The 14,342-nt window shown below is 50.5% G+C and overlaps 2 protein-coding genes across 2 annotated transcripts; both read left to right on the top strand.

Moving 5' to 3' along the window:
• Positions 1-571: 571 nt before the first annotated feature.
• On the top strand, positions 572-4,402 carry FSUBG_5389 (MSL5-like protein; the record flags this gene model as incomplete). Its single annotated transcript, XM_036683479.1, has 8 exons — positions 572-773; positions 866-1,290; positions 1,337-1,393; positions 1,443-1,607; positions 1,662-1,870; positions 1,922-2,299; positions 2,357-2,561; positions 3,491-4,402. The coding sequence occupies 8 exons, from the start codon at positions 572-574 to the stop codon at positions 4,400-4,402; spliced, it is 2,553 nt and encodes an 850-aa protein (XP_036539100.1).
• A 6,196-nt stretch (positions 4,403-10,598) lies between these two features.
• FSUBG_5388 (uncharacterized protein) lies at positions 10,599-14,213 on the top strand (the record flags this gene model as incomplete). Its single annotated transcript, XM_036683478.1, has 3 exons — positions 10,599-11,289; positions 11,372-13,702; positions 13,765-14,213. 3 exons carry the CDS (start codon positions 10,599-10,601, stop codon positions 14,211-14,213), a joined length of 3,471 nt encoding a protein of 1,156 aa, XP_036539099.1.
• Positions 14,214-14,342: the final 129 nt, after the last annotated feature.

The raw sequence follows: 14,342 nt of genomic DNA, 5'->3' as shown, positions 1-14,342 counted from the left end.
CCCAGGTTCCTTGTAAACCATGCAGGGCTCAGCCAAGCCACACTAAAGTACCAAGCTAACCATCCAATGAGGAAGCACTTGATAATCACCTGGAAGGAAATCTATCACAGGAATCGAAATGCCAGAGCTTTACAAAACGAATTGACCTGGACAACTGCGCTCAGCGCTCGCGCTATAATTAAATACTTCTATACCCGTTTGCCTTCCGCACTCTCCTACACTTTTACCCCGTGTTGCCCATTGTTGTATCTATTGCTCCAAGCTCTCCCCACATTCTTAACCGCCGGTGTCGGGTGGCTCACCAGCCACATGTGGCAGAAGGCTGAACGTGGTACGTGCTCCAAGTCCATCAATCAGCCTTTTCAGGTTCCTACTGCTCCGTAAACCATCAACCATCAACTCCACTTCAACACTGGCGCATTTCCGTTGCTATTTTTCACACCGGGTTTGCATTGATACATAGGTGCATATAGACCGTTATCGACAACTCGACATCTTTCTGTACTCCTGCGTGGCGTAGCTCCGACCTATATCCTCCAATTTTAATTTCAATATTCGCAACTCGCCGAGTATGGACGAAACAGAGCGACGAACAGTGAAGCGTTCGCGCTTCGACCAGACAGAGCCGGAACCCAAGAGGACATCGCGATTTGACCGTCGCTCTCGATCTCCCCCGTCGCGTCGCTCTGAGTCCGGAAGAGATCGCAGCCCCATTGCAAAAGATGCAACCCCCGAGGCAAGGAAATCTCCAACTGATGCTGCCGCTGCCGCTGGTTTGTGCCCTTGTCCCATGTCCTTTCCTTCTTCTTTCTTTTAATCCATCGCTACAAAGTTTGTCTGCACACGCCTCTAACATAGTGTATAGCTGCCGCTGCGGCTCGCATCAACGCGCAGCTCCAAGCTCGTAAGGGAATTCAGCACGTCGATGTGCCTCCCATTAGGTCTGCTGATACCGACTCACCACCGCCGCGACCAACTTCGACTCCACAAAGCGCAAACAAGACAGCCCCGGCACTCGATGGCGAGATGTATGTTGCAGATGGCGACTATATTCAGGATATCGAAGTCAATGACCTCAGGAATCGCTACCTCCTCACCAAGGGGTCCACGCAGAAAATGGTAAATACTCCTGATTTCAAGCACACTGATCCTCCCAGAACCGCTCCTTTGGATTTATCTCTGCAATTGGATCGAGAGTATCATGCTTACAGCTTGATAGCTCGCTTCAATACCCCCTTCGTTGCCCCTGCTGACTCCCGCTTGATTAGATTAAAGACGAAACCGGCGCTGGTACGCAATTCCTTCATGTTTTTCGTAGGATATCATATTGACCTAGCAAGATATTACCACCCGGGGCAGCTACTATCCCAACAAGAGTATGGCAACCGCCGCGGTAAGGAAATCTTTCAATCTTGGTTGGGCCTTACTCTAATCCCTTATAGAATCCTCCGCTGTACCTTCACATCACGAGCACGAGCAAGTCTGGCTTGGAGTCCGCTGTCGCCAAGATCAACGAACTTATTCAACAGGAACTCCCCCAGCTTGTCGATGAAAGGCGTTTCCGCCGTCGAGATCAGGAGCAGGTTGAACGTGACGAGTTTGGACGAGTAAGGTTTTCGCGATTTACGTGTGGAACAAGGATGCTGACAATCTTGGTGTAGCGTAAATGGCCTGAAGAGAAGATCCCTATCAGCCTAGAGCCCGTACATGGGTTCAATTTGCGTGCTCAGGTCGTTGGACACGGAGGTGCATACGTCAAGCACATCCAGCAAGAGACAACTTGTCGTGTGCAGATTAAAGGACGAGGTTCCGGATATCTCGAGGCAGCTACTAACCAAGAGAGTGATGAAGACATGTTTCTCCATGTGACGTGAGTTCACGTGTTTTTGCTCTGGGATATCCGTAACTAACATAAACGCAGCGGTCCCGACCCCAATATGGTTGCGAAAGCCAAGGAGCTTTGCGAGGACCTGATCGCCAATGTCAAAGAACAGTACGAAGAGTTCAAGAGCCGTCCACCGCGCTACGGCGGCGACCGCTATGGAGGGGACCGCTATGGGGGTGATCGCTACAACGGTGGCGGTGACCGTAACCACTCCCATGGTGGCTCACATGGAGCTTCTCATGGCTCATATGCCGGCTCTGGCCATGGTGGATACGGGTCTAACCAGGGTGGTGCTTCAAACAGCCCAGCCGCTGCTGGCGTGAACAGTCCGACCAATGCTGCTGACTATGCCGCCCAGTACGCCCAGTACTACGGTGGTGCAGACCCTTACGCAGCCTATGGTGGTTATGCTAAGTAAGTAGAACTGACCGCTTGAGATGCCTGCTTCGTGACGCTGACGATTTACTACAGCTATGTTGCTATGTACCAGCAATACTATGGAGCTCAGGCTCAAGCACAGGCTCCCGGTGCTCCTGGTGCCACTCCTGGGCAGTCAGCTTCACCTCCTCCGCCCCCAAGTGAAGCCGCTCCTCCTCCTCCGCCGCCGCCCAGCTCGGCACCTCCCCCGCCTCCCCCTTCTGGGTCCCCTCCCGGAACAGGTGGGAGCTACGGTTCGGTATGTGGCATAGATGCCGAGATACTCAGCTCGCATTCTACAAGATATCCTCCCCCCGGGGTACATGCTAACATTCGCAGGTTCCCCCTCCACCAGGCCTTTGAGTCTTGGTTGGGTCACCCATCACCAAAAGGGCAGTCACAGAATTACAGATTCTGACAGAAAAGCATGCCGCTGGATATGGAATTCCATGGCTATGTACGTGAACGCTCCAGTTTACATTGCAGAAAGAAAGAGTGTTGATTCAGGTCTCGTATGCGATTACGAGCTATTTGAGTAGGAATCTGCTTCCATCCATCTTTGTATGGATGCGATTAAGAAATAGCAGCATTACTTTCCAGTAGGTCGCAAAGTTGGTTTTTTAGGAATGACATATTGCAGGTCGAAGTACATTACACTCGCAGTGAAGAAGGTGACGTTTCTTACTAAAGTATATTTACTATCTAACAGACCAGGGACATGGCGTTTCTAATGGTTCTAGCTTGTAACAGTTGTAGATACTAATATGCAGCGTAAGAATTAGTCATTAGCTCTTATATTAGCATATTTTTACTCTGAGGCTGATGAATTCTGAGAAACTCGCATGTCTGTCAGTGTCGTTCAGCATGATGCAGGGCGCTAAGGGACCGTGCCCGATGAGGGGCCATTCCCTTATCGATAAGAGAACCAACCCCCATGCTCCCGTGTCGCATTTCATGGAACATTGACATCCAGACATGCCACCTGCATCGACTACTGAAAACACTTGATTATCACGATTGTCTTATAGTGTAATAATTGTCCCGAGAAAAGATGGCAAGATGAGCCATCAGCGATATCCTTCCCACGATCCAGTCAAGGAGCCTCATTCCATCTCGCTCAAAGTGCTTCGGTGAGCTACCTAGCGATATGAGTCCAGGTCTAGATGGCTCCGTGCTTTACCTACCTAGGTAGCTAACGTACAATCAACTTTAAGACTGTCGCGTCCGTCGCTCGTTACTCAATACCCGATCGATCCTCCCTCCTCAGTAGGCGCATCGATCAAGTCACCTCCGATCCCTGCTTCGCTCGCGTACCATTCCGAAGCTGCCTCGAACCCATCTCCTTTCCTTCTCAGTCCCGCCGTCAACCTTCCAGCATCGTTTGGTTCAGCATATGTTGGCGAGACTTTTAGTTGCACTCTTTGCGCGAACAATGAACTACCCATAGATGCTGCCAAAAACATTCGTGATGTGCGCATCGAGGCAGAGATGAAGACGCCCGGAATGGGTGCTGTTCAGCGCCTTGAGCTTGGCCCCTCAGATGGCCAACCTGAAGTTGATCTTGAGTCTGGAGGGACCCTGCAGAAAGTGGTCTCGTTCGATCTTAAGGAGGAGGGCAACCACGTGCTTGCGGTAACAGTGAGCTACTACGAGGCGACAGAGACAAGTGGACGAACAAGAACTTTCCGAAAGTTGTACCAATTTATCTGCAAAGCTTCGCTCATCGTACGCACCAAGGTGGGTCCCCTGAACTCCAACAACACTCTTGAGCACGGGCGATGGGTGCTCGAGGCGCAACTGGAGAACTGTAGCGAAGACGTGGTGCAGCTGGAGAAGGTGGTACTAGATACGGAGCCTGGGCTGCGGTATCGAGACTGCAACTGGGAGGCGAGCGGGAGCGAGAAGCCGGTGCTGCATCCGGGTGAAGTGGAGCAGGTTTGCTTCGTGGTCGCGGAGGACGGCATCGAGTCGGGTCTGGAGGTGACACCCGACGGGAGGATTATCTTTGGATCATTGGGGATTGGATGGAGAGGTGAGATGGGAAACAGAGGATATCTGGCTACCGGGAAATTGGGCACAAGACGAACCGCAGCACGATGAAGAGAACCCCTCAAAGCGACGAATGAATGATACCCGTAGCATTCAGTTGCTCAAGGCAAGGACGCTATGACGCCTTAACACGGCATTTTGTGATCGTAATCTTCCTTGTCTATTCCACAGTCCGCAAAGTTCGATAGTCTATGGATATCAGGGCCCGGGGCTGATCAGAGTTCTCTCGAGCCGATCCCGCTTGTGAGCCGTGTCTTAAACCTTATTTAAAGGCTTTGACACACTACCAGATGGCAGATGCCACACAAGCATTTGTCTAAGACTCGGGAGTCAATGCTAAAGGCCACTGTTAATCACCGAGACATTCTGCTTCTTGTTCTCACCAGTGTCTCTGATTTGAGTGATTGACGGCAGGGGGGTTCATCACGTCCAATCGCCGATTACGTCTTGCTAGGTATCACAGGAGCACGAAAAGGAGTCGCTGACAGGCCAGGATGTCGACACTATGTGACTAATTCAAGCTTGAACCGTCATCGACTTCGCAGGAAGACCCATCCTTGCCGGACAACTCAATACTCCATATGAGCTGCATGATTCCATTAGACAAAAGCTGTGACACCCTTTGTGTCCGTAAGAATTTGTGTATTGCGATTCGGTACAGGGGCTGAAAAGTATGTCACTCCAAAAGTAATTAGGGTTAGTAATGGCACCGACTGCTTGTTGGAAGAGTTACCCCCCATACTCGAAATACTATAACGTAAGTGTTCCATGAGGGGATTGACGAATGGTGTGTAGTATCCGGAATTGAGCAGTAGAGCTGATATCATACACAGTATTGCATCGTTGTAATGTGGGAAATCGAACTTAAGAGACTAGATCGAATGTGCGAATGGCGATGACCGTATTCCGAGCGATACCTAAATTGTTCATTCTGTTTTAGAGAGTATATGTATACGCGAATCCTGAGTAGTTGACTCACGAGTAAAGTCTGTGTTTCCAGACTTTTAGAGATGTACGCGGTTCCTCCCTCGAACCACTTTGTTTCAAGCTCGAAAAGTTCTCTTCAGACGCAAAGAACCCCTAGGGACTAGGATAAGGAGGCCATGGCGATCGACCGGGATGAGCGAATATCAATCGAAACAACGCATCACACTAAGATCGATGATAGCCGCGTTGTAGCACTTGCTATCGTAGATGGGGGGCCAATGACCAGGTGCGTAACACACGGTCCAACATGGAGAGCGACCTGAAACAGACGACGCCGTCGAGGTGTAAGTGTCGTGGGTGGATGGGATGGCGGCATTAGTATGATTGTGACAGCCATGCGCTCAGGCCTAGCTTGGCCGTTCGGCACTTTACCTGACACTCGTCATGCAGACATATGAAGGACGAGTGCTCCGAGAGATGGACAATGACGAAGCAACGCTTTTCTGGTGCCTCCCAGTGTCAGGTCGCGGTCCAAGGGAGAGCTGAAAGCCCATGCGAATACGGATAGTTGAAGGAAGCATAAGTCGTTCTGTAACTCTGTGAAATATTGCCTAGGCAGTCAAGAAAATATCGGCTTGCGTGGAAACATGACGATATGTACGTGAAGGAACTTGACGTCCAACATCATTCGATTCGTCAGTTATGGCTGGCTATATGTATTATTTGACAAGGTGAGTTGTCATGTGTCAGAAGATCGAGTCTCTATTACTCCGTAGATTCGGCTCATTTTGCTAAAGATAGCAATAGACTACGTCATCATAATATAATCAACTTGAGCTGGCCTAATGGCATTGGTGCTCTGTCAGATGTATATGAGGCCTCTGAATTTAGTAGCAAATAATCCGTATCCAAGTTTAGATTCCCTGAGTGTGGCCAGACAGTGTCTGAACATTAATTCAAGGACTTGCCGAGTCAGGAGAAAAGTGCCAGGGCTGGAGTAGGCCCCTAGTCTAAGTTTCTTCATATTGATCCTGTTTCTTTCTTGATTTCCTGTCTTGTCGATGGCGACTTGAATAAAGCTCTTGGATTGGCCAACGCGGGGTCCATGTATACGTACATACGTACAAACAAAGATGGAGTGAAGGGTGGATGCTAGATGTTTAAAGCGTGTCTGCTTCGCGTATTAGTGTGTTCATACATACTCCGTACTACGGAGATATTCCTCGCGTGTGCGAATGTCGTCTATCACCGTCAATGCTCCGTACCTGCATCACAACGTGGCTCGTGCTTTCGTATTCCATGAGATCCGTCAGGGGCATTTGTCGTTGGCCCTGACTTTGACCTACATACGGAGTACTCTGTATGCTAGGAGGCTTTTCTTGGCCACTGCCCCTAGACTATTGACGCTGGTGCCAAATTTGGCGACGCCTCAAAAGTCAATTATTAGGCCCAGAATCGAATATTCATTGGAAATTAATTATCGCTGAACTTGCTTGAGCCTCTCAATAGCCATGTTAAAGGAAGAAGAAAAAGGGGGTTGAAAGAGAGATTCATGTTTAATTGAGCAGGAGTTGGAAATATCAATAAGGAAGCACGTCGTTCAACAAGGCTCGAGTCTCGTCCAATCACGACCTTGCCTCGAGAACGGCGTCAAATTCTGTAAATGGCAAGAGTTGTCCATTTCCATCAACAAGATCTACAGGGTTTTGTCAATTTTGGGATTCGAGACAGGCAACCGTCAGTGTCTGACCTGCCTCCCTTGTACAACTCGACCGTCGATCGGGAGGGACGATGTCAGGGCAGGCCTTCCATGAGGTGGTATCTACCTACCTAAGGTACCTTAGGTACGTACGATGGGGTTATACTAACAAAAAGCAAGAGCAGATTGAAAAATGTCCGTTTACTTCTTGCATTGTTTTTCAGCTCCCTTTGCAGCAAACATTGTGGAGAGACGCTAACTATCACAGACGGCGTCTCTGAACTACCTACACCCACACATTATAGCGTCAAGGTCCGATTAAATACGTCGGATGGAGACACAACTGACGTAGGCGGCCGAATAAAGCCTGGCCTGTACTCTGTATTCATGAAAGAATCCATGGACAAAAGCAATGCCTCTTATGACATCCCGGAGAGGTAGTCAGGCGAAGGGTCAGAGATCGAATGATATAAATCACAATCACAAACAAGCAAGGCAAAGTACTTATGTAACTAAAGAAAGATCAATGTCGTCCTGATGGGTTCCAGCCAAACACGATCTTGTTATTATGTGTAGCGTTTCCGACACACCCTCCACACATTGTCCCCACGAAAACAGTGAGGACGGGACAAGACACTGAAACCCCAATCAGGGCTAAATTCTTCTCTCACCTATTTGGGCTTCATGGTTTCACATCCTTTTCCCGTCGATTGCTCATTAATCTATCACGGTGTGCTCCAGAGAATAGGCACAAAGCACTTTATCCAACACCCGTACTGCCGTTATGCAACCCGTGGCTGACTTTGGCCGGGGCGATACAAATGGGGGATCTCGCACTTCAATGGGGACTGAACACCGGCCCAGACAGACTCACACTCAAACCAAGACCATCCCTGACCGTGTCCCCGTTCTGTACGACACAGGACTTTGTCTCACGCTCTTTGCCGGGTTGCTCGTGCCGATTAGGAACAAACCTAGGTAGATAGTGAACTGTATGTATGTAGGTAGGTATCTGTACGGCACCTTTGAGAGGCCATCCGTCATTACAAAACGACAGCACATCAGTCAGGCTGTGGCTGCACTGACAGTTCGGTTTGGCTGATATCAGGCACAAAGGGGGGAAATAACAGAAGAGGACAACTCATCAGACGCCATCGGTGATGAGTGCCGATTTCCACCTGTCCACTGCATCAAGCACGCAGCTGGGTGAAGCATGTTGATGCAGACGGATACAGTATCCCGCATACATACGCAGGCACGCCCAACGATACAAACAGATTGCTGACGCCTCATATCGTATGCAGTGTTGCACCCGCAGCGTGGCCGCCCCGTCGGGACCGTTACCTTGCGATATAATTATTTTAAGTTGAGGACTGTTTCCTTTGTATGTCTAGAAGGTACTCTGTAGGCCTGAACCCATGGTCGATAAGCACTCCAACCAACATCCATCACCATCACTTGGGATGTTGGCTCGCTCAGCTAATGTGGCACCCAATCCTTAGCTGATGGAGCAAAGATGGCGACTAAGTGGGTATTGTTATGGGGACGGGAGGGACACCCATGAAGCTTGCCCTGCGTCCTGGAGGTCAGGGGATAAGACCTGACACTAACTAGCGATTCCTGGCCTGCAGCATGATCGTGGAGCATACCACACGGGCGACTTTACATGTACACTGTACTCCGTACCAACAACAGAGTTGAACGAGCGGTGGGGGTGAAGAGCGCATATCCATATCCGAACCATACGTACTTTGACGAATGCTAGTGTGGGCTTCGAACAGAGCACAATGGATGGGAGAAGACATCAGTGAACCAATCTGCATAGTATGGTCCGTGGATCCGTTGGCGCTTGCCTGAAACCCCTGAGGCTGAAGGGTTGTCGGAAAAGGATAGAGAGAAAGCCGAATTGAATGTATGTACATATGTATTGTGCTGCATCTGGTTACGTGGAAGGCCAACCGTTAATGGGTGCATCCATCGAATAGCAGGGCTTGGAAAAGGCGACGGCGTACGCCTCAAGATCGACGGCTTGCTTGCTTGCGGAATCGGTCAATTTCCTTAGCACACCAAAAGCCGGTCAGCCAACAGCTAGCTGTCAGGTACCTTGCAGCAGAAGTGCGTGCGGTAGATTTTGTTACCTGACTGAAGCGATTGTGAAGTGCCTTGATGAAAGGTGAGATAAAAGGTATTCGCTGTTGCTAGCTTGAGGGAAGCACATACATGCCCAGTTAATAAAGAGCGATAGATTTTGTAGCCCACTCACTCACCTGCATGATCCATACAATGCCATGTATGTAATAATCCTTGTGTCGTCCCAGCCCCGGTCAGTGGGATATGCTCATATGCTGTTGTGATTGTTTGTTGTAGTTCAAATGGAAGCCAGCGGTGAGTATCATAATAGTACCTAAGAGGAATGGATGGATGGTAGAAGTCGTTACGCTCCTAGCGGTTGAATGTCAGGCGCACGTCTCAGTGGTCGGTCCCCAAAGAAAGAGGTGCCCCTACCACTCGATACTGCAACCCCACGGCTTTAGGCGTACAGACTGTGTGGCAGCCCCTACCAGAGCTAGGTACTAAGACAGCCATCCCGGGAAACCCCTGGACAGGCGCCCACCAAAGGAAGCTACAGCTCGTTCTTCTCCAACTTTTCGTGGATGGAAAGATTTGGGACCTGGACCCTAAATTCATCAATCAATCGCCCGCTCATTGTCTCCTCAGTGAGTCAATCACTCACTAAAAGGAGCCTCCTCCAGATTCCTAGCGTGCGTCGACACCCCTGGTCTGGTCAACATTCTATGCTCCGTCGCTCCTTGTCTTTCTTTGGTCTGCAAAACGACCTAGGTATCCGATACCAACGTACGTTCACAAGTAACCTGTACTTCATCCACGGGCGTTCCTCGTTAGGTAGATAACCCAAGACGGTACCTAAAAAAGTTACCTGTACGAGCACAGATCGACGCCGAATCCTCGTTCTTTCTCCTGGGTTGTGTTGTGTTGTGTTGTGTTGTGCTGTGCCATTTTCTCATCTCATCCTTCTACTCTCTTTATCACGGCCCTTTTTCCTTTCTACCACTTCACTTTCTTCTTCAACATTTGGGCTCGGTGGCTTTCTGGAGTTCTTGTATCTCCTTTATCCCCTGCGTTGGGTTTTTAGCCGGCTCGTCCATCCACTTTAAACTAACTTTTGGCTCCCGTTACGTGCAACAGAGCGGCGCTGGGCGACTGGCTCATCGCTACACATATAGCATTGCTTGCTGCGTTTCCTCAAGCGCATCATCTATCTGTACTCACCACGTTCCGAGCCTATTGTTGATCCAAATTCGGCCTCGAAAAGCAACGGTCTTCGCTTGGTCGTGAGTCGCCCACAGCTGAGCTTACCGTTATCGCTGTCTTCGTACTCGCCTGATAAAAAAGCCCTGGTACTGGTCCTGTCGTTCATGACCTAACTGAAACCCCAGCAACCCGACCTGATTTTGTCTTGTCGATCGCCCACCTCTTCAGATCAAAACCACAGCAAGTCAAGCAGAAGACACTGGCAACTGACCCGATAGCTTTTGCCTGCGACCCTCCGTTCGCTTCTGTTCCGCCCGTTTGTGGCCCAAACGCTACGATTGACATGTCATGGAGAACTCATCGACCCCTCTCGCCGACTATTTCTGGATCGCGGGCGTAGAGTCGGTGTCCTACCACGATCCCAACTCCCAGTCCGCCCCCGTTGTTGTTCCCGTCGAGTCTACCATTGTCGAGGATGGCGAGTCTGAGGATGAAGATACAAACGCCGGCCAACCAAAAGCAAAAGCAAGGCACTCACGCCAGGGCTCCGCCAACCGTCTCTCTCGGATATCTCTCACCGACCGTTTCTCCATACATACTCTCGACGAGACAGACGGCAATACCAAAAGCAACCGCAGCAGCGCCACTATTCGCGCTATAAACCCCCCTAATTTTGGCAATACCAACGGTAATGGCAATGGCAACAGCAGTACCAATGGCCAAAATGCCGGTCCCAGCGGCATACTTGGTGAGGGCTCCATGCTGATGGGCGACTTCGACTTTGATAAGGCTCTGGTCAAATTTGCCGCTGAGAGAGAGGTATTTCTCGAGGACCTGACATTCAGTGCGGGCGCAAAAGTGCAAGCTCGTGCACCAATGGTGAATCCTAGGGCGGAGAGGATCAAGGCAGAGGAAAGCGACAGCGGCAGACTGAGTCCTCTCAGGAGCATTAAGGGTAGCATCCGCCGCAAGATGAGCTTTAGGGATATGAACAGTGTGCGCAAGCAACCCAGCAACAGGATCAGCACCAGTCGCGCAGGTTTGTTCTCGTCATGCTCTGGACTTTGATCTTATCAAACTGCCAGGCAAATACAGGGACATTCGCTAACTTAGAATGATAGCCTCGATCCGAACCACGAGACGACTCAGCAATTACAACTCGGTAATTCCACCCCCCGAACCCCTTAACACCGACCCCGATATGCATCCTCTTAAACGACGCTTTGAACCGGTTCTTCTTGACCGATATCCTCCTCAGGAGGCTACAGATGAGATTGCTCGACGTGGGAAATTTCCTGACTATGTGCCCATGTTTGCTTTTCCCAACGATATTCAGATTGTTTCGTCCGATGACCGACCGCGATCTACATGGCATGGTTTTACTATGACTTCGGACGATAACTCCAAGCTATACGGTATAACTATTATCATCTGGACTGCTCTCAATGCCGAGGTGGCAGAGGAAGTGGAAAAGAAGTGCGAGCAATGGCGACAAAGTCACATGTCTGAAGAAGAGCGAGAGCTGGCAGCCAGCTTGGGAGTTCGCTTGGCTGGTGAACGCACTCATCTATCACAACTCCTTGCAAAACTCCCTACAATCCCGTCAGGCTCTCCAGCACGTGAGAGACTCGAAGATGAAATTAGCACTGTGGAAGAAAAGATCACCCTCATGACGGACATGCTTAGGCCCCTGAGACATGGAGCTGCGTCTAAGATCGAGGGTCTTACTGCTGGTGAAAGCGGACTCTGGACGCCCCGCGCATATGGTATTTTGGGCCGAGACGCAGCCAATATGTCCTTCTGGAAAGAATGGCTCAAGGCTATCGTCACGCCCATGACAGATGGGGGTGTCCTAAGAATCCCCCCGAGCTCACCCAGCGTGGGACGCTGGCAACCCCTTGAGCGATATGTCGTAAACCTATGCACCGAGGCATTCAATCCCCTAGGATCCAAGACTCAGGTTGAACTAGGAGTGCGCGAACTGCGACTTTATGCTCGGAAGGAGGCAGACAACGAAATTCCCGGTTCGCGATCCATTGATCTCTACGCCCTCTTCCGTTGCTTGTCACTCGAGAACATTGTCGCTCTGTTCGAGTATGCTATGGCCGAATCCCGTATTATTTTCCTGTCTTCTCACACCAGCATGTTGCACCTAGCCTGTCATGCACTCGCAAACCTGCTATATCCCCTGAAGTGGTCGAGCATTTTTATTCCCGTCCTCCCTGCGCGACTTCTGTCGGCTCTGGAAGCGCCTTGCCCATATATAGTCGGCATTGAGCGACGTTACGATAGAATTGAACTGCCCGAGGACGATTATGTGCTCGTTGACTTGGACAAGGATACGATTGATGCTACATCACAACCCGTCCGACTTCCTCGTCAGGCCCGGAGGAAACTCATGTCTCTTCTGCAGGTCGCGGCGCCCCACAAACTGCGATATGGAGTCACAACTGGACCGCCTCCTTATGCCATGGAATCATTCCCTTATGACGCCTTCTCCACTGAGAATGCCACCCTTTTCAGATCCGCAACGCCCAAGAGCACCCTAGGCAAATGGGTGACCCAAAGCTCGTCGGGATTTGGCGAGCCAGACCCGCCAAATGAGGTCCTGCCACCACTGTTCAATGCTTTCGCTTCGGCCAAGGTGGACAACGGTAAATCGGACAGACCCAGCACAAGCAAGTCTGGTAAGACCAGTCCTCAGTCGTCTGTATCCCCTGTTTCAATAAACTTCCCCCCAATGCCCTCCACGCCAGTTTCTCGAAGCGACTCTGGCTTTGCTTTGGCGGCGACTCTTCGAGAGAAGCGCTCTGGACATTTTGGCGAAGAAAAGATGCGGCGCAGCTCCTCCTTTGGCATTGATAAGCACCCGCCATATCACAAGCCAAACCTCCCCTTCCTCAACGGCCATCAAGCAAACCTGTCAATTTCAGCTATCTCGGTGGACTCTCAGAACTCCGTCGTTGGTGGTGGCGGTGGTGGATACGGGAATGGATATGCACCTTCAACCTACGCACAGTCAACGCTTGCGGCATCAACTATCATGCCCAGTATGCAGATCCAGCCTGTCCGAAACACAGAGACAACAGTTTGGGTCGAGGGCCATTGCTTCAACTGGATCCCCAAGGACAACACATCAATCTGCAATATTTGCAATGACCATGCCGAGGGAGATGGCATTTACAAGTGCACAGGCTGCAAGATCTTCTCCCACGGCAGGTGTCTCGGCCATGCTTCGCTTGTCTGCCCTGAGGCATTTCATCCCGACCGAATCCGAGCAGCTTTTGTTCGCTGCCTTGCAAGTCTCTTGTATACATACCGCAAGTACCTTGGACGACCTTCAAAGCAGCAAAAAGCAAACGGTCAGCTGTATGCCTTTGATATGGATGGTTTTATCAAAAGTCTTCCGCATGACCAGCACGACTATGCTACTATGATGCGGGAAACACAGTGTAAGTTTGGCCACGCCTCCTCGACGTTTGAACGGTCTGAATACTAACTCTGAACTCAAAAGGCTTCAATGAGTTTATCCACGACCGAGAAATGCAGCCAGCCAACAACGCCTCAATCCGTGTATTTGACGAGATCATCATGGCTAAGAAGGCCCGAGGCCGTTCCGGGTTATCGACGGGCCTTTCCCGCCTTTCCACCATCCGTGCATCTCATGGCGCCTCTACTTACGGGGGCTATGCCCCTCCTCGAGGCAGTTCCAATAGCAAGATACCTGCTTGGCTCGGTGACACATCCGATCATATCTGGCGGACTGCATCAGTGCCGTTACCCAAGGGAAACTTTCCAGGAGAGTATCGAACAGTTGTGACGAGAACGCCCGCACGTCTCGATAGGTCCTTGATGCGCGAGCCTCGTTCTATCCAAGGCATGCCTCGTGTAGAAGGTCGAGGTGCTCGCGGGCTCATTCGAAAGCAAGTTCCTAGCATGCTTGGCACAACCCCCCCGACGTGAGGATGAAATATTCAGGGGTCAATTACTTACATGAGGGGCTTCTCATGACTGTAATTGTGCGATGACGACATAACATAAATCATCCTCGCCTTGGGCAAGCAAGAAGATGTTCGATTACAAGACAGAAAA

The sequence above is a fragment of the Fusarium subglutinans genome (genome assembly GCF_013396075.1).
Source record: "Fusarium subglutinans strain NRRL 66333 chromosome Unknown NRRL66333_c0000052, whole genome shotgun sequence".
Lineage (NCBI taxonomy): Eukaryota > Fungi > Ascomycota > Sordariomycetes > Hypocreales > Nectriaceae > Fusarium > Fusarium subglutinans.
Note: the sequence above shows the minus strand (reverse complement) of the source record. Positions and strands in the feature narration are given on the sequence as shown.